The sequence below is a fragment of the Protopterus annectens genome, chromosome 15.part0 (assembly GCF_019279795.1).
Source record: "Protopterus annectens isolate FY-2018-M chromosome 15.part0, PAN1.0, whole genome shotgun sequence".
In the NCBI taxonomy this organism is placed as follows: Eukaryota; Metazoa; Chordata; order Ceratodontiformes; family Protopteridae; genus Protopterus; species Protopterus annectens.
In genome coordinates this window covers 707,353,057-707,373,505 of record NC_056749.1, presented here as the reverse complement: position 1 = coordinate 707,373,505, position 20,449 = coordinate 707,353,057, and the positions used below count along the sequence as shown (strand labels likewise).

General features: G+C 39.4%; 2 protein-coding genes across 2 annotated transcripts in view; one reads left to right on the top strand and one right to left on the bottom strand.

Annotated features, from left to right (window-relative positions):
• Nucleotides 1-199, bottom strand: part of LOC122790024 (histamine N-methyltransferase-like) — a 239,435-nt gene extending 239,236 nt beyond the window's left edge. Inside the window, exon 1 of the mRNA XM_044057567.1 lies at nucleotides 120-199. Within this exon, the coding sequence (XP_043913502.1) occupies nucleotides 120-144 (25 nt within the window). The 5' untranslated portion in view covers nucleotides 145-199. The remainder of the gene's footprint in view (nucleotides 1-119) is intronic.
• Nucleotides 1-20,449, top strand: part of SLC9A6 (solute carrier family 9 member A6) — a 2,005,079-nt gene that overhangs the window by 1,184,051 nt on the left and 800,579 nt on the right. The gene's annotated exons all lie outside the window — the stretch shown is intronic.

Here is a 20,449-nt window from a genome sequence, read left to right as displayed (position 1 = left end):
AGGGCACCAGTTATAGGGCCCAAAATTGTTTTGTATTTACATGGATAATAGTCTGCAATACTGTCAAAATGGTTTTATGAAATACATTTATTCGTGCATGATAGATATAAAATATTTACCTGGATCATATGAATAAAGTCCCATTTTTTGTTGTCATTTTTCTCTTTTATCTGCTGTTCATACTCCTGTGATGACATTTGATTCCAGTTAAAGCTCACATTTTCAAGATTTTGTGATTTGCTGACAAGTTCTATCACATAAGAAAAAGTTGATTTAATAAGGTACTCAAATTAGATTTTTAAGTAAAGCAACTTGTGATAAGAAAAATGATAAGCATGTTACATAAAGTAGATCTTACTTATTAAAGATAATAGTAATTATATCTAACCACTGGACAGAACACAAAACCTGACAATGCCATATATCTATACCTTAATCTGCTGTATAAATCTAGTTTTCATGAGCTGTATAAGTTACACTTTTTAGTTACACTCTGAATGACTTTCACTGACTCTCCCTCTGCATATGATATGCCATTTATTCATCTATTTAATCCTTAAACCTTCTTATATTTTGATATCTATTAGTCCATTACGTTGGTGATGACCCCACTCTGGGCCAGTAGTCAAGGAGCCTGAATCCTCACCACTGACACTGGAGAGGGATGTTCACTTTCAGAGAAATAGATACACTCAGTATTTCCAGATGCAGCTGTCTGCACCAAGTACTATTTTCCTTAAGATCACACAGGGATTGCAGTCAGCCTGGGGTCTGGATTTCTTTATATCTGTCTCACTCCAGGTCACCAATAAGATTCCCCACTGGTACAGTTGTAGGGTTAGGTCCCCATCTGAGTATCCAGGCCAAGTCCTCCAGCACCCTGTCTGTGAAACCAGTGCTTAGTGCCCCTGTTCCAAGTTGCTCACACACACACACACACACACACACACACACACACACACACACACACACACACACACACACACACACACACACACACACACTGAGATTTGATTTTTCATACACACATCTGGGAAAGGTTGGCACAGATTTACCTGCTGTGCCCCCTCCTCCTCAGAGTACAAGGCAGTTCTCACTGCCACTAGACACTCTACAATCAGCTACACTAAGGTCTTTAACAAAGAGTGTCCAATTACACTGTATAATATTAGTACTAAGACAAATGGTAGTAGTTAACCAAGACAGCTAAGCCTTCAGGAGTGGCCCACACAGTGTTACCAAATAAATATAAGCACTCTCAAAGGTTAAATACTTTCTCAAAGGACCAGCCACAATAAAAGTTTTAAATATATTTAGTAATAAATAATAAAAGAACATGAAAATACTGAATATATATTCACAGCAAACCACAGAGCTCAAATCACAGGAGATACTGAAAATAACATTGATGGACAGACTCAGACAAATAATGAAAAACAATATCTAAACTAAGCTCCACTATAGTTCCCTGACTGAATCTAGGAGAATTACTATTCCCTACTTAATTAATAGTGCAAGGCAGATGATGTGGTGAATGGTCCTTCTTGTTGTCAGGCCCAAGACAGAATATTCAATACTGAGAGATTTCTCGTAATATCTAACATTACCAAGAAGGCTGGCAGAATGACCTCATCTGGTCACCTGACTCTAGGTTCTCACAGTATCCCCCTTTGAAGCTGAGACATACATTTAGCCTAGATGGCTATACAATGCACATATAAATGTTTATAGCAGCATCCTGCAGCCATGAAACAATTATAGTAGTTCCCCTCTTCTTTACAGAGGCTGTTAAACAGTGGCCTCTCCCAGACCTACTGACTCCAGTTCCATTCAGCACAGTGGAATGCTGTGTTTATGGCTTAACAGCTAATTTAATTTAAAGTATTTTCCAAAACTAACTGGACTGAGATTAACTGCTTTTCTTCCTGTGTCCTTTGCTAACATATATACATACAGTCTCACATGTATATTCCTTCACTGTCCAGCAGGACCCACTGCTGATACATTTTTTTACACTAGCAACTTAACAAACACTTTTTGATTTTCAAATGCCATACAGTTCTAATACATTTGTAACATAAGCAATTGTGCAAATCAGTTTGATATTAAAATGACATACAGTTCTAATACATTTGTAACAAAAGTATCTTGTACAACTCAGTTAGGATCTGAGTACTACCAACTGTTGTATTACCTCATTTCTAGCCTTCCCTCAGGGGTCCACTCTTTGTAGAGTAACCCTTTGTTCCAGTATAGAGTCTTCCCTTTTCCTTGAGAATCAGATGCCTCTCTCTCTACCTCCCTCAAGCCTTATAGGGTAGGATCTGAGAGCTGAGCCTGCCTCAACTCTATCTTTGTGACTTTTCCCAGCTTCCCTCCCACAAGAAGACTGGTATCTTCTGACAGTGGTGCCTCACTGTCAGCCTGGGTACTACCACTCACCTCTGTCTGTGAAGTCACTCTGTCCATGAAGTCACTCTGTCCAAGGGAACATCAGTACCTACCAGCAGCTGTGGTTCATCTTTAGGCTCACTGCTACATGGTTGCTTCCTCCGTGAATTAGCCACATCACCAGTCCTGCTTTTATGAGTATGGTCTTTCTGGGTCTCTCCCAGGCTTCCAGGCCCACATGCCTGTCTGCAGGCCTGACTGTATGTCACTGCATGCACACAAGGTACTGCATTATCAAAAGCACTGCCTATGAGGACATCTGCAGGGATATCCTCAAGCATACCTAATTGCTTGCTTCCTTTTTCACCCTCCCAGTCAAGGTGAACCCTGGCCAAAGGCATTTGGAATGGGATCCCTCCTAAAACTCTGACTGGAGTAGACTTCCCAAGCAAGTACTACTTCCCTTTAACCACTGCAGGCTTCACAATGCTTATATCAGAGGCTGTGTCTCACTTGGCAGTGGCCTGTTTTCCATCCACCAAAACAGCATACAAACTCTGGTGGTAGTTTGGTACCCCTGTTGTCTCCAGACAACTTACCACTAGCATTCTATTATTCCCACTTGGTGGCTCCCCCACCTTTTGTTCCCCACCTTACCTCCATGGACATCTGTTTGCTACATGGCCCCACTGGTTACATTTAAAACATCTGAACCGAGGCCCTGGCCTTGCACCTAAACTAGTGGCTTCTCCTGTTACTGCTGAAATCTGTTGAGGTGGTTTAGGCTGCCCCCATGGGTTCCCTTATATCCATGTGCAGCACTGGGCATCCTCTTCCTATGCAGTGATGCCCTCCTTACTAAGTAGATGTCCCCTTTTTTCCCCAGCTCATCTGCATAGTTGCATTCCCTGTCTGCCAAACAGATTCTCATGTCCTCAGGTAAAGTGCTAAGGGCTTGTTCCCTCACCAAAAGGTCTGACAGCCCTTGAAAAGTGGTGAACTGACACCTACTCACCCACCTATGAAAATAAGTGCTTAGTTCAGCAATATAATCAATTACACTTTCATCTGCCTTGCGTCTATGCTCATGAAACTTTTTTCTGTAAGCCTCAGGTGTTAACTGAAAATGTTATAATAAACGGTGCTTAACTTTATCATAATCTAAACAACCAGTATCAGACAATTTAGAAACAACAGTTATAGCTTTACCATGGAGTAAGTGGGTGAGGAACTGTGTCCACAGCCCTCGGTCAGCATTATTCTGTTTGCATAGTCTTTCAAATATATGAATAAAACTATCAAAAATATCACTTTCTTGGTACTGAGGAAGAAGTTTACTGACCTTTATTGCTTCTGGGGTATGGTTACTCACTTCCTCATTACCTCCATGAACCCGGTGAACAGTCAGCATTTCATGTTCATGTTGCCTCTGCCTCTCATTTTCTTCTCCTTCCAAATGTTTCAGTCTTTCTTATTATTCAGGCTACAAATGCCTCATTTGCTCTGCTGATTCTAATTCTAAACATTTGGGCTCCAGTTCGGGTCTCTAACTCCAGAGGGGTTTTTATGTCCTCTGAGGAAAAGGTGAATTGTCATGTTTCTGAGAGTTGTACAGCCCAACTGCCAGACTGGTTGTCTTCCTGGTTACTGGTGTGTGCTGCAGCTGTGATTAAGGCTGCAGTCATTTCCCCTTTTATCAGGTTGGCATGCAGCAGTCCTTTGGCTTGGCACATCTCAGCTAACTTGTTTCTTGTCAACTTGCTATAGTCCTCTGCTGACATCTTTGCCTGCTTTTGCTGACTAAACTAAGCTAGCAAAAAGTAAATAAGTAAAACTATTATGATATGAAACTCTGAATATCTACTTTGTGGCTGCTTGATAGTACATCTTTAGTGATAACTGCTTACAGACTATAAAAGTTCAAGTAATATCCACACCACTGTTCACCCACATGTGATGTCCCTGCACTGTGCCAGTAATCAAGGAGCCTGAATCCTCACTATTGACACTGGAGAGAGATATTCACTCTCAGAGAAATAGATACACTCAGTATTTCCAGATGCAGTTCTCAGCACCAAGTACAATTTCCTTTAAGAGCACATAGAGAACATAGTCAGCTCAAGGTCTGGATTTCTTTATATTTGTCTCCCTCCAGATCCCCAATAAGACTCTCCACTGGTACAGCTGTAGGCTTAGGTCCTCATCCGAGTGTCCAAGCCAAGTCCTCCAGCACCCCTCTATGTGAAACCAGTGCTTCGTGTCCCTGCTCCAAGTAGCTGACTTACACACACTGTGGGATTTGATTGTTCATACACACACACACACACACACACACACACCTGGGAAAGGCTGACAGAGATTTACCTGCTGTGCCCCCTTCTGCCCACAGTATGAGGTAGTTATCACTGCCACCAGACACTCCACAATCAGCTAATCTAAGGCCCTTAACAAAGGGTGTCTCAAAGGTTAAATACTTTCTAAAAGGATCAGCCACAATAAAAGTTTGAAATATATTTAATAATAAAGAATAAAAGCAAATAAAAAATACTGAATATATATATATATATATATATATATATATATATATATATATATATATGCAATAAATCACAGAGTTCAAATCACAGGAAATATTGAAAATAACATTGCTGGATAGACTCAGACAAGTAAAGAAAATAATATCTAAACTAAGCTTCACTATATTTTCCCTGACTGAATCTATGATAATTACTATCAACTACTTACTTAAAAGAACAAGGCAGATGATGTGCTGAGTGGTCCTTCTTGTTGTCAGGCTCAAAACAGAATACTCAATACTGAGAGATTTCTCTTTGTAATATTTAAAATTTCCAGGATGGCTGGCAGAATGACCTCATCTGGTCACCTGACACTAGGTTCTCACAGTATCCTCCTTTGAAACTGAGACAGGAATTTAGGATAAACAGCTAAAATACACATCTAAATGTTTATGGCACTGCCCTGGAGCCATGAAACTCGACTGAGATTAACTGCTTCTCATTTTTCGCTAACATATATATACATACAGTCTCACCTGTATATTTCTTTTTTACATTTTTTTACACTAGCAACTTTACAAACACATTTTGATGTGCAAATGCCAAATAGGTGTAGTACATTTGTAACATAATCATTTGTGCAAATCAGTTTGATATTCAAATGCTATACATTCTAATACATTGGTGGGAGGATGGCATAATGGTTAAGGTGTTTACCTTGCAGACACAAGGTGCAGGGTTTGATTCTCACATGGGGTAATTGGCTAGGCTTAAAATGGCCCACGAGGGCAGTTAGCCTAGTATTAACCTATGAACCTATTTGTAACACAAGCATCTTGTATAAATCAATTTGATATTCAAAGGGCATATCATTCCTTATAGAACTCCAGATGGCTATGCTGGCACTAGCACACATCATCACAACTTCATATACTTGTCTTTTTTTCCCTTGGAGTCGTAACTCTTCCTCACTCTTTCTCTGTCTTTGTCTGCAAAAACAATACTTTAGGCTGGATTCAATAAAGCCTATACTAAGTGTACACTAAGTGTACACTGTTCTGAGGAATAGACAACACAGACATAACACACACCTTCTTCCTCCTAATTTTAGTTTTCCTACTGATATTTTTGCTGCTTTAAATATTGACATGGATTCATAAAGGTTACCACAAGATGTAGACTACATGTAAACCTAGCATAATCTTTCTGAGTGACTAGAAAACAAAAAAATGAGATAAGAATTTTATTTAATACATATTGTGTACAGTTAGTGTAGGTTATGATTTCCTGTTAGCTGTCTTTCTTTCCTTTTCATTTATTTTGGTTACTGTGGATAGAGCACTGGACACAGCATGACCAACTGCAGGCTTAGCCTGTGTAAATTCAAACAGTAGCAAGAAAATTTTAACAATGACAACCAAAAATGTAACACAAAGGTAATATAAACTAATCACATTAAAAAAAATACTATGTACAAATTTTACACCTTGTTGCAGTGTATATGCTACAAGCTAAAAAGTGAAATCAGAGCAGTAACAAGAACAAAGTAAGCAGTAGGTTTAGTCTTGGAAATTTTAGGGGTAAAGCAAGGTGTTTATAGGAAAAAGCAAGAGATTAGTAATAGTAAAGACACAGAGCTCAAGGACCCAGAAACTGATAAAGGTAAAAATTGTAAGGTAACAGTGAGTAAGGAGAATGAGAAGCAATGTACATATTATTTACAGGAAGCAGAAACACAGTGGTAGCCAAGTAGCTGTGTAAATGAGGTGACATGATGGGTTCATAGGTGTTTACTAGGCTAATGACCACAAGGACCTTTTTAAGCCTAGCCATGCATCCCAAATCTCTGACAAGTTCTGGTATTCTTGATAAGTGTATGTAGGGGCTTGGAAAATGAAACATTTACAAGCAGGGGCCTGGGAGATTAAACATTTACATGCTGCCTGTGTCCATTAGAAACATAGGTGCCAAATCAGGGATGAATGTCCTGTTCACCATCCAATTGTCAAAGTGTCACTTGAATTGGATTAGGGAGGAACTTTGCTTCACATGGATGGGAAGCTTGTTCCAGAGAAGGGGTCATCCATGGGATACATATTTGCTTCTCCAGCAGGTCCTATTTATGTCACAGGCAAGGTTTAAGTCTTTAGAATGGGTAATTCTGATGCTGTTTGTTTTGCTGATTTGCAGGAGGTTCATCAAGGAGAGGTCTGACAATGCCTTGTAAGCCAGCCATAGATCTCCCCTCAACAGCCTGTAGATGACAGAACACAGGGTTAATGCCTTGAGGTGGTCTGCAGAGGCATGTTACTTAATGCCCTGTATTCTTTTATTGGAATTTAACATAATATTAGATGTGCAAATGATTACTGCTGCAGTAGCCTTTGGTATATGGGTTATATCCTGCTAAAGATATAACAGCTGGCCAGCCTTCAAAGTTTCAGGGCACCTTCCATGTGCTCAAACTGTCAAGCAGCTTGGCATGAGCTGACTAAAAGACAAATTTGGGCACAAAGCCCTTCAGAGCTCTATTGCCAGCAGAGAGTGGGAGGCTGAGCCCTGAAAGAACAATGCTAGGAATAATAAAAATAAATGTCCACACCCCTGCATAAAAACACACCAAAAACAAAGGAGATGGAGGGAGGGAGCAGCTAATCCAGCAGCAAGCATGTGAACATCAACTGTTATAAGTTCAACTTACATAACTGTACTATGTTCTTCATATCGATCACTGCTGCAGTAGCCTTGGGTATGTGGGTAGATTAACATAGCTAACTATATTTTGGAGGTAGAAGGAGAACGGTCCAGGAGCCCCTGGAGATTGGTCCTGGCAAAACTGATGTATACCTAGGGAAGGAATCAAGCTTATAGTGTTTTGTAGAAGTGTGTTGAGAGGACCAAGTAGCAGCTTCTAGAATACTTCTAGAATCCAAACTGTTCCAAAAATTCATAGATGAAGCAAAGGCTCAAGCAGAGTGGGTTCCCTGCCTGGAATATATTTGTCATGGTGAGTATAATAAAAGGTAATGGCCTTAGACCACCATTTGGAAATAGTCTGTTTTGACACAGGTTGCCACTTCTTGTTACCTTCACAAGAAATGAACAACTTATCTGAAGATCTGAAAGATTTAGTTCTGTCAAGATAGTATATGAGTTGTCTGTGGACATCCAAGGTATAGAGTATTCTTTCTCCCTCATTGTTAAGTTCAGGAATGAAAATGGTGAGATGGACAGTGTCGCTTGTTCATCTCTAATCCAAATAATTGGAAGGCCTGGGGTTTCGTTTAGATGCTTTAATATATATAAACACATCAGGATGAACAGCAACATCTTTAAATATGATCAAACTAACTAACAAACAGAGCTTCCATACATACAGGTCCACATCTCAACAGCTAACTACAAAATGGCAGTCAAGCTTACATGTGCTCAGCACTTACTGTATACTCTAGTGCAAGCCCTTGGATGGCTTCTTAAACATATATACACATGCATATTGATCTACATAATTCCTCTTAAAATTATTGCCCTTCAAGCAAAATAATGTTAGAGTTAGGCATGTATTACTATGTAATGCCCTTCAAGCAAAATAATGTTAGAACTAGGCATGTATTGCTATGTACATTAGAAACAAAATACAATGTTCATGTCCAAGTTGCTTGATGTCTGCTGCAGGGGTAGAGATTCAACCATATCTTGTAACATAACGGTTGGGACTAGATTTATCAACTGGGACAATCTGCAATGCAGAACTCATATCAGGAACGTCTGGATTCGTCACAGGAAAAGGAATGTCCTCTGGAACTTCCTCTGGAATTAGAACACCAGACAACTCACTCTGAGATAAGGAGTTTCTCTCACAAGCTATTTGTTATGTTATAGGCTCAGACACCAGTCTCAAATGTTTCCAATTCCAACTAAAAGTTGCTCCTTCTGATTTTATAATGTACATTCTCAGCTATGGACCAATATTATTCATGATACCAATCCGATCATAACCTTTGGACATTTGCATCCTTATCATTTCTCCCTCTCATAATGGATTGAGAGTCTACTGGCCTTATCATAGTAGGACTTCCGGGATAGGCATTTCAACAGATTGGCTTTCACTGATCTGCTATACTTGACACATGGAACCAACAATTGACTACTGAGTGGTAATGTGGTTCTGATCTGTCTAAACAGACATCTCTGAGCAGGTGAGTCAAGATGTTTATCATAAGAAACATTTCTGAGATTCAAGAGATTCAAGAAAACATCAGTGTTATCTGGTTTTGACTTCTCTAGTAGCTGTTTTCCACTTTGCACTGTGTGTTCTGCCAAACCATTTGACTGGGGGTACTCTGGACTACTTGTGACATGAGTAAAGTCCCATTCTTAAGCAAATTTTTTGAACTGTTGAATTGTAAACTGCGGGCCATTGTCAGAAATAACTTATTGTGGACTTGTACATGGTAGTTCCGGAATCTGGTTAAGCTGGTTCTTTCTGTTGCTGAGGCTTTGTACTATTACATACTGAACAAGAAGAAAGGGCTCTCTCAATGTCTTGTGACATAGAAGACCAAAATACTCTCTCTCACCCTTCTATTGGTAGATTTGGTTCCTGGGTGACCATGATGCAAGATAATAATGTTCTCAAGTTGCAAGGATTTTGGAACAACAACTTTTGGACCTTTCATTATGACACCTTTGTCAGACAAAATGTCATCTCTGTATGAAAAATAAGGTTGCAGTTCATGCAGTAAACTAGATTGCTTTGACAGCCATGCATGATTGATAAAATGGTTGAGCCTTTGCAAAACTGGATCTGTGGCTGTGTGTTGTCTAGCTCATCAAGATGTGTGGAAGAAAAGTTTCTCACTTCCCTGACTTAAAAATCATCAAACAATTGAGAACCTTTTTTGTCATTCTGTTCAGTGGCATTTCTGGGTGAGCTGGAAAACTTATCAGCAAGATAAAGAAGTTTGCCTTTCTTGTAGACAAGATTGAAATTGTCCTTTTGCAATCTCAGCATCATACATTGCAGTCTGTCTGGAGCTGAATGCATTGGTTTTCTCAAGATTGTAACTAATGGTTGGTGATTTGTTTTGATCTGGATAGGTCTACCATAAACATAACCATGGAACTTTGAACATGCAAACACAATTGCCAAAAGCTCTTTCTCAATCTGGGCATACTGCTATTCAGTTTGGGTAAGAGTTTTCAATGCAGAGGCAACCAGTTGAGCCTCTTCTAGAATAACTGCACCAAGTCCAAATTTTGAAGCATCACATGAAAGTGTCACTGGTTTGTGAACATCAAAGTATCTGAGTGACGGTGGACTGGCAATTCCCTGTTTCAGAACATCAAATGCTCTTTGGAGTTGCTCTGACCAAGACCAGGATACAGCTTTATGTGTCAGCTCTCTGAGTGTTGCTGATAGTTGGCTCAAGTCTGCAATGAACTTGCCTAGGTAGTTGACCGTGTCAAGAAGACTTTGCATGACTTGAACATTGTCTGGAGCTGGCATCTTGAGAATGGTTGTTTGCTTTGAAGTATCTGGCCATAGGCCTGTACTCATAAATAATTGACCAAAATAAGGAACTTCTTGTAGCCTGAATTTGCATTTCTGTGCATTGAGCTTAAGATTCACATGATACCCATTCTAAAACTTTTCTGAGGTTTTTGCCATGTTCTGCTTCATCATGACCTCCTACCAGTATGTTGTGTACTATAATAACACATGGTTACCTAGAAAAAATTTACTCCATTGCATGCTGAAAGACTTCATTTGCAGAATTTATCCCAAATGGCATTCTCAAAAATCTGTGCCTGCCAAATGGAGTACTGAAATTAGTGAGCATTGAGGATTTATTGTCAAGCTGAAATTACCAAAATGAACTCTTTGCATCTAAAACAGAAAAAAATAGTGGCATTTGGCATCAAAGCTGCGATTTCTTCGACTGTGTGCATTGGATGATGAGGTCTTTTTAGTGGTTTGTTCAAATCTTGTGGGTCAATACATATTCTGATGTCATCTGAGCTTTTCTTATGAGCTACCGCCATGGAAGATACCCATTCAGCTGGAGTTTCCACTGGACAAATTACACCTTGTCACACCATTTGGTCTAACTCAGCTTTGACTCTGTCCTGCATGGATACTGGAACTTTATGTGCTGGCCTGATAACTGGACTGACCTCTGGGTCTAACTTCATGGAGTACACAACTGGAAGTTTGCCTAGTTTGTCTTGGAAAAAATCAGCACGGGTAGAAAAAATGTGCTGAGCAAAATTAGAGTAGTGGTCTTTTAAGCTGACTTGGTAGACTTCCTTATTAAATGAAATCAGTCCCATTTTCAAGGAGTCTTTGACCCCTAATAATGACTGAACATGCCTCTTGGCCACCTAAAATAATAAGTCGTAGCTTCTTTGCTGAAAGTAACATGAAAGCACTACTGAGCCTTCGGTTTGAATTTCTTTACATCCATAAGCAACAAGTTTTGCACACCCTGCCAAATCAAGCCTTTCACTTTTACATACTCTGGCAAACGTTTCTGCAGACATAAAATTGCACTTGGAGCCTGTATCAACTTTGAGTTCTATGGGTTTGCCATTTATCTGAACAGTACAAAATACTTCATTCTTGGTCCTTAAATCTACTTCATTGACCGTTTCATGAAACACTGACACACCATCAACATAAAGAATATGCTTGCCACAGTCTAACTAATCAAGTCGTTTCTTAAAATGCTCCCTTTTAATAAAAGAGTGTCCACGTTCTTTTGACTTACAAAATCTTTTGAAGTGATTCCATATATTATATTTGTGGCATTGTTGACCAAAAGCTAAACACTTTTCCCTTTTAGATTCACAATTAATGCCACAGTTATGACAGTTGACAATGAAAGTGGGTTGGGGCTCATGCTTTGAGTGTGCTGACTCACTCTTGTGCTTCACTGAGGCTGTGTGAATTCTGGAATTTGCTAGAAAGTTCTGGAGTTTACCAGTAGGTGTGGTAGGGGCTGCCATGTGCTTGGGCCTATTTCTTTTAACCATGTGCTGCATACTATTAACATGAGCGTTATCACTGTGCCTTCTAGAGCTGCTCTCATCTGTAAGCACATTTGTGTGCTTTTCTGTGAGCTTGTATATCTAACAAATCTCAATGGCCTTACTCAAAGTTAAATCACTGCATTGACCGTTTCATGAAACACTGACACACCATCAACATAAAGAGTATGCTTGCGACAGTCTAACTGATTAACTCATTTCTTCAAATGTTCCCTTTTAATAAAAGAGTGTCCACATTCTTTTGATTACAAAATCTTTTGAAGTGATTCCATATATTATATTTGTGGCATTGCTGACCAAAGGCTAAACACTTTTCCCTTTTAGATTCACGATTACTGCCACACTTATGACAGTTGACAGTGAAAGTGGGTTGGGGCCCATGCTTTGAGTGTGCTGACTCACTGAGGCTGTGGAATTTGCTAGAAAGTTCTGGAGTTTACCAGTAGGTGTGATAGGGGCTGCCATGTGCTTGGGCCTATTTTTTTAACCATGTGCTGCATACTATTAACATGAGCTTTATCACTGTGCCTTCTAGAGCTGCTCTCATTTGTAAGCACATTTGTTTGCTTTTCTGTGAGTTCGTATACCTGCCAAATCTCAATGGCCTTATTCAAAGTTAAATCACTGTCACAAAGCAAAATCTTTCTCACAGCATCATCTTTAATAGCACACATAAGTCTGCCCTTTATCAACTCATCCCTTAAGTCACCAAATCTGCATGTTTTTGCTTTATTTCTCAGGTCAGTTATATATGCTGCAGCATTTGATCCCTTGTGTAAAATAAGTGCCTCTCCATTGTAACATTTGTCTGGGGGTTACATATTTCTCTAAATTTACATTTTAAGCACTCTGGGTCCCCCCATGAGTCAGACTGTACAAAAATATGATGGTTTACCCCTCTCTAGCATAAATAGCAGGTGCATACACAAATAAGCACTCCCTTTCTATAGCTTCTAATCCAGCTAAATGAAGTAGAATAAATGCCTTTGTGCAGTCATCTTTATCAGAATATGCAGCCTGTATGTAGATCTTGTACTCTTGCTCAAACACTCTCCAGTTCTCAGCAATGTTACTGTCAAACATAAGTGCACTGGGTTTCAAAATTCATCTGCCATACCCACAATGTATACACAAACACACTGAACATATGGCCCTTGTAATTATGTGCAAACAAACTGTGCTGTGAGCTTGTAACAATATCTGAATGCACAATAAACTCTTCAAAATACTTTACTTTGGAACGTATGCTCTGTAATGGCTGTACTCTGTGAAATATGCCTTGTAATGTCTGTACTTTGTGAAATAGCTTTACTGTAACACTACACAAACATGCAAACACTTTATACACTTCTGATAACTCGGATATCTTTGCTTAATATGAAAATACATATGCATTGTGAAAAAAATTGGTAATTTCCCTTTATTTTATTCATTTTATGCAATTTGGACTTGATTTCAAACATTTTCTGTATTCATTTGAATATTTTTATCAATATCATACACATTTGTTTATGCAAAAAACTATTTAAACATTCTGTATGCTCCCTTTCATATTATGTGATAAGGAATAGCGCTGAGCAAGACTTATACCAGAAATTTGTTTCTGACCTGTTTGATGAAATACGCACACTTTTGGAATGGTCCACTGGTGTATATTCCACCAGCATCTGGATAAGTGCCTTAAATCATTTTTGCCAAGCCGTTTTAAACTTCATGCCCCTTTGGTATACAGCTTCTGACTTCAGGCCCTTTTAGATATGCCACTTCTGGTACCATGTCCTTTTAGACGTGCCACTTCTGACACCATGTCACTTGTTCATCTCTAATGCAAATAATAGGAAGGCATGGGGTTTCTTTCAGATGCTTTAATATATATATATATATATATATATATATATATATATATATATATATATATATATATATATATATATATATAAACACATGACGATGGATAGAAGCATCTTTAAATACGAACAAGCTAACAAACAGAGCTTGCATACATACATGTTCACATCTCAACAGCTAGCTACAAAATGGCAGTCAGGCTCACACGTGCTCAGTACTTATACTGTACTGCAAGCCCTTGGATAGCTTCTTAAAGGTATATACACATGCATATTGATTTACAGATAGTATGCCTTAAAGTAAACTTGGATAATACTTTAGGCATAATATAAGGATTAGTTCTAAACAAAAATGTCACTATGGAAAATGAGGTAAAGTTAACTCATAAATAAAGCTTGCAACTCAGATACCCTTCTTGCAGAGTTAAGAGCAATCAGCAAAAACTGTTTTCCATGTTAAGAACCTCAAGTCAGTCAGATTAACTGGTTCAAACAGAGCAAGTGTTAGATTCTCTAATACAAAATTAACATCCCAAGGAAGGGCCACTGATTTGCTTGGATTCCTCTTATGCAAAACCCTTTTCAAGAACATTCTGTTATGAAACTGCCTTGAAAGAGGATGATTCATGAGCAGACATGCTGAAATTGCTGATAAAATCAACCTTGATAGAGGAATAAAAAAGGCCATAGGATAGTAACTCACACCAAATACTGTAAAACCAGATAACAGCTATCCCTGAATCGGAGCTGGTTATGTTGTTGTCACAGAGTAGAAAACCTTTTCCATTTTATTATATATGATTTTCTAGTAACATGCTTTCTTGCCTCCATTAGTACCTGCTGCATGTCCTCAGGAAACCAGTGTATAAAAGGACTTACAATCCTGTCATCCAAGCAGTAAAATGAAGATGAATGATGTCAAAGTGTATCAAATACCCCTTGTTCTTGTGTGAGTAGATCCATTCTGTGATAAAGCTTGTGGTAATTGCCCCTGGCCATCTCCAAAAGAAGGGAGAATTGTGGTTGCCTGGTCCAGAAGGGAGTCACCACAATGATCTCAGGAGATTCCTTCTGAATCTACAGAAGTAACATGGATATTACTGGAAAGGCATGCAAGAACGTTCCTGTCCAAAGAAAAGAAAAGGCATCTGTCTTCCAGGCCTTCTTACCCCGAGTCCTGGAATATTATTTTGCCAGTTGAGTTTTCAGAGAGCAGGCAAAGAGATCTATTGAGGAACTCCCCAAAGATGGGTCTGCAGTCACTTGAAGAAGTCACGGGGACGACAGAGGGTTCCGAGAGTTGAGTGTCTTGATCAGGGCAAGCATCTCCTTAATATTTATGTGCTTGCATCTGCCCTTGATGTGCTGCACTTCCTGCACTTTTATCCCTCCTGAAACTTCTACCCAAGCAAAGTATAAAACGTTTGTGGTGACTGATTGCTTTGGACAAGAATGGAGAAGGGGACACATGGATTTAAGGATAACTGTTGTCTCCACCAAAGCATTTCTGTTCTGACAAATCCCCAGTACTGGAATATGAAAGAACAAAGGGTGTTGGTGCTGGGACCAAAGAGATGTCAGCTACAACTGAATTTTCCTCATGTGGAGTCTTGCCAGGAGTATCATGAAAATCTTTGATGCCATAAGATGCAAAATTCTGAGGTATTCCCTCACAGTGACCAAAGTAGAAGTAGAATACCTTACAAATAGATCTATTTTCCCCCAGGGAAGAAAAGCTCCTGACATTTTGAAAAAAACTCTACAAAGTGAAAGTTGTCTAAATATGGAAAATGTGGATACCCTGTAGCCTACATTGGACTATAATTGGAGCCAGACACTTTGTGAACACTTTTGTTGCAGTGGATATTCAAATGGGTAAGGCAAAGAACTGATAATGTGATTCAGACACACAAAAATCTTAAAAAGCACCTGAAGTCTGGATGAATAGATATGTGCTGATAAGCACATTTTAAGTCTAGTGTTACCAGGAATCTTGAAAGAGGAACAAGAGGTAACAGTGATGTCATTTTCAAGTTGGGCATTATTGCAAACAGGTTTAAGATAGAAAGATCCAGAACTGGTCTCCAAGAACTTACTTTCTTTCTTTCTTCTCTTTTTTTTAACACGAAGAACATCTTTGAATAAAACCTTTTTCTCGTGTGGGAAGGAGTAACTGGTTTGATCACTCTTTGGGAAAGCATGTGATGAAAGACAACAGGAATCCTAAGAATCTGATCTGGAGGATGAGGAATGACCCCTGGAAAGTAGTAATTTCATCCCACTGCCATCTGTAGCCCTGATGAAAGATTTTCAGAACCCTTTTGTCTGAAAGAATCTGTTGCCAAAAGAAAAATGGAAATTCAGACTTTCTGGAAGAGAATCGGGGCCAGGGTTGGAGGGGGACACAAGGATTCTTGAATAGTAATTTTGACTTGGACTGTCCTTATTTTGGGATGTTTGACACTTCTTTTTGGAAGCACATTGCCACTTCTTCTTAAGTGTCTGTTTACCTGAATTCTGTTGAGACTGTTTATTCTGTTTTTTTTTTTCTTTTCAGAAAAATTGGAGGAGGAGGAAGAAAATCCCTTGGACAATTTGGAAAATGTGGGCTGAAAAATCTTACAGATTACCTGGATCAGCTTGTCCTTTTCATCACACTTTTGATCACCTCTGCAGCAGAGGAGCTAAACACTAAATCTCTATCTAAGGGAAAAATTTAAATCTCATTTTTAAATCATCTGGGAGGTTCTGAGAATGCAGCCATGCAAACCTCAATAAACAGTACCAGTGGCCATAGCCCTAAAAGAATTATCAACAGAATCATTCACACACTGCAGACAATAAGTAGTTACCTGTGCAGTAGAACAAACTAAGTTAATTTTTCTTCAGAAGAATAAATTACAGATACAATATTCTTCATACTTTCACAATATGTCAAAACTAGCTTTAATATATGAGCCTGATAATTTCAAATTCTGAAAATCAAAGTTGCAGAGGTATACACTTTTACTCCATACCTATCAATAAATTTCCTCATCCTTATTAGAAAGAGTAGGATTGGAATTAACTAAGAGCTTAGCAGCAGGGGAGTCAACTAAGGCTATAGCTGCTGGGTCAGGTTTAGGAAGAGTATATAAAAATTTAAACGACAGAAGAACTTTTTACATCCTATCTGGCTTTTTAGGAACAGCTGCCTGACTATCGGGAAAATTGAGTGCAGTAACACAAACATCCTCCAAAGCAGATGGGGCAGGAGGAACAGGTTCATAGGTCTGTACTAGGCTAATGGCCCTGGAGCCTTTACAAGCCTAGCCCACAGAAGTGCCCTGGCATCATGCCGCCCGATGTTAGTTCCCAGTGCCTCTGTCAAGTAGAACCACTGGAGTGATCCCTGGGGTGAACTTTCTATTTCCTATCCACTCATCAAGATTTCTCTTGAAGAGGGCCAGTGTTGACGTGTATGGAAAGTCTATTCCAGAGCATGGGTAGTCTCTGGGTTATGAACCTGTCACTCCAGCATGTTCTATTCATTGTGGTAATGAGGTTGAGGTCTCTGAAGCATGTGGTGCGGAGAGATTGAGATTTCTTTAGAGGTAACATTTCTAACAGAGCTGGGTCAGACATGGCTTTGTAATGCAAGCAGAGATCGCCTCTTAGTAGATGATATAAGTCAGAGAATAGCTGGAGTTTTTTGAGTCTGTCCATGTAGGACATCTGTTTAAGGCCTAGGATCCTCTTTGTGAGGTACTTTTGTGGCCTTTCCAGCTGTTGCATGTGTCTAGTGAGGTACATGCCAAATGGGGCATTATACTCGATAACTGGCCTAATGAGGGAAGAGTAGAGAGAGATGATTACCTCTTTCTTCCTGGATGCAAAACCCTTGGTAATGAGATGTGCCACATAGAAGGACTTTCTCACCACAGTGGAAATATGTTGGTCGAAGGAGAGGTTGCTGTTAAGCTGTGTCCCCAGATCTCTTATAACACCTTCAGTGTTCAGTGGGCTCCCATCGATGTGGTAATTAGTGGGAACTGAGTTTTTTCCACAGGGGATGGTGATGCATTTTTTGGCATTAAGCTTAACATCATGGTTTTGACACCAGTCATTGGTCTCAGTGAAGCCTTTCTGTAGGATGTCTACATCACTTGGGGAGTTAATAATGGCTCTCCACTTGCAGTCATCTGTGAACTTGGTCAGCCAGAGTCCCTCTGTGTTGGCCTGGACTTCTGAGAAGTAGATGCCAAATATGAGAGGACCCAGAACTGATCCCTGTGGGACTCCACTCATGACTGATTTGGAGTTCTCTACTTTCAAACTGTGGGTTCTATCTGTGAGCCAATTTGCAACCTACCAAGTGATTGAGTGAGTAATTGGAGAGAATGGGTTTCTTAGGGAGCTGTTTTGCAAAGACATTCTTCCAGATATAATCATAACATTAAGTGTAATACATTGGTTGTAGATGAGTTTCAGTGGCTCTATGATGTTGTCTCTACAGTGATAAATAAATCATGGGAGTGGCTCTATGATGTTGTCTCTACAGTGATAAATAAACCAAGGGAGTGGCTCTATTATATTGTCTCTACAGTGATAAATAAACCATATGTGAAGGTTGTCAGTACCAGGGGGGCTATCAAGTTTAATCTGTTCAAGGAGATGGTTGCTGTCCTTGGATGTGTTAGTTCTGAAATAAAATGTAGGGCTGTATGGAAGGGAAGTGGGAGTATTAGATAACATTTGGGATTAGTTAGAGAAAGGGCTGGGAACGTTGCTGAAATTAGAAAGGGAATCAGAGGCAAAACATTGAGAGGATGTGGAATTCATGGAGGGAAGGGTCTTCCGTCCTGTAAGATGGTTGACCTCTTTCCAGAAGCTTTTGAGTGATTTTATTAGTGAGGTTTGGTATGATTTCATTAAGTTACTTTTATGGCAGTGTATAGTTTGCTTGGAAAAGTTGCATAGCCGAGTTTAGCAGTGTCTGTTTATAATAGTAGGAAGTGTTTTTCAAGAATGCCATGTCTTGTCTCCGAGTTGTAGAAGAGCTTTAAGCTCATAGCTTATCCAATTGTTAGTTTTGGGTTTGTATAGTCTTTGGATTACTGGGAAACAGCAGTTTTGCAGCTAAGTCAATATAGTGGTGAGTAGTTCTGCAGTAGTGTTAGAGTCAAATGAACACTGCTGACACGTCAATTAAAGGGAGGGTGGATTTAAGTTAGTTAATTTTATTCTGGGATTTATTACAGAGAGATATGAGCTTTGGAGGTACATTTACATATGGATGATAGATATGAAAACTAATAGGGCAGTGGTCACTGAAAAATGGTGGAAGGATGATAATGTTTGAGATAAGAGAAGGTCTGTTAATGAGATCTAAGAAGGAAAGGTAGATCATGCCTGCTCAACCTGATTGACTTCTTTGAGTCAGTCACCAGAGCTGTGGATGAGGGCAAGGCAGTTCATACAGCCTACCTTAATCTGGTGGGAATGGTATCAAAGGCCTTGGCCAGATCAAGATAGGCTGTATGAACTACCTTGCCTTCATCTGCAGCTCTGGTGACTGACTCAAAGAAGTTGACCAAGTTGAGCAGGCATGATCTACCCTTCATAAAACCAAACTGTGTGGGATCCAGAGTTTGGAGATTCCCTATATCCTTGTTTATTAGGTCCATGATGATACGTTCTATAGCTTTGCATATCAGACACAACAGGCTAATGAGACGATAGTTCCCAGGGTCTGTAGTTGCGCCTCCTTTGTGGAGAGAGATGACTGTAGCAGTGTACCATTTGGTAGGGACAAAGCCTGAGGTGAGGCTGTGATTGAACAGGGCAGACAGGTGAGGTGCCAGTTCACTCTGTAGTTCATGTAGAACACAGGTATCATTCCTTATCAGGAATGACACCTCCCCTTCACTAGCTTCCAAACTATTCAGAGATGCATCAACATACAACCTTATACATCTTTTCCACTCACGTCCTCTCTGCAAAGCTCCCCAAACTAGGCTTTGCTGCACCAACCATGCTTTCTCTGTCCTAGGTCCCAAACTGCGGGAATCTCTCTCTTCTTTTCTTAAAGACCATTTGTTTCACCCCATTTTCCATTCACAAATAAAAGCACATTTCAGTACTTTAGGAAAATGTAACTGCTGTCCCTCTCATCATATACCTTAACCTCTTCATTACCTTCTTCTGTCTACATACCTTGTTTTGAATACATTTTTGACTATGATTCTTTCGTCATGACACTCTGATTTCCACTTTGTATTTAAAACATGTATATATTGTGTTTTTTCACCCACTCTGCATACAATGTTATTTATCTATTGTCTTTATTCTCCCAAGCTATCTTATGATATTCATTTTGCATATCATATATGCATATATTGCATGTTATCATTCACTCTGTATATAATGGCATGTAACTAATATGTTTTCCCTATGCTAAGAATGAAATGGGTCCAATGTAATCAGTGCTCTATCCCGGTTACTATAGTCAAAATAAAATAAATGCTGTGCATCTCCAGTTTTGTCCCCAGTTTAAGTCTATGTAATTCCATCTGAAGTTTGAGATTATATAGGGACAGGTGGAGTTGATTTCATACATGATCTGTACATACACTTTCTGATCAGCTGTCTCCTGTGTCAGTGGAC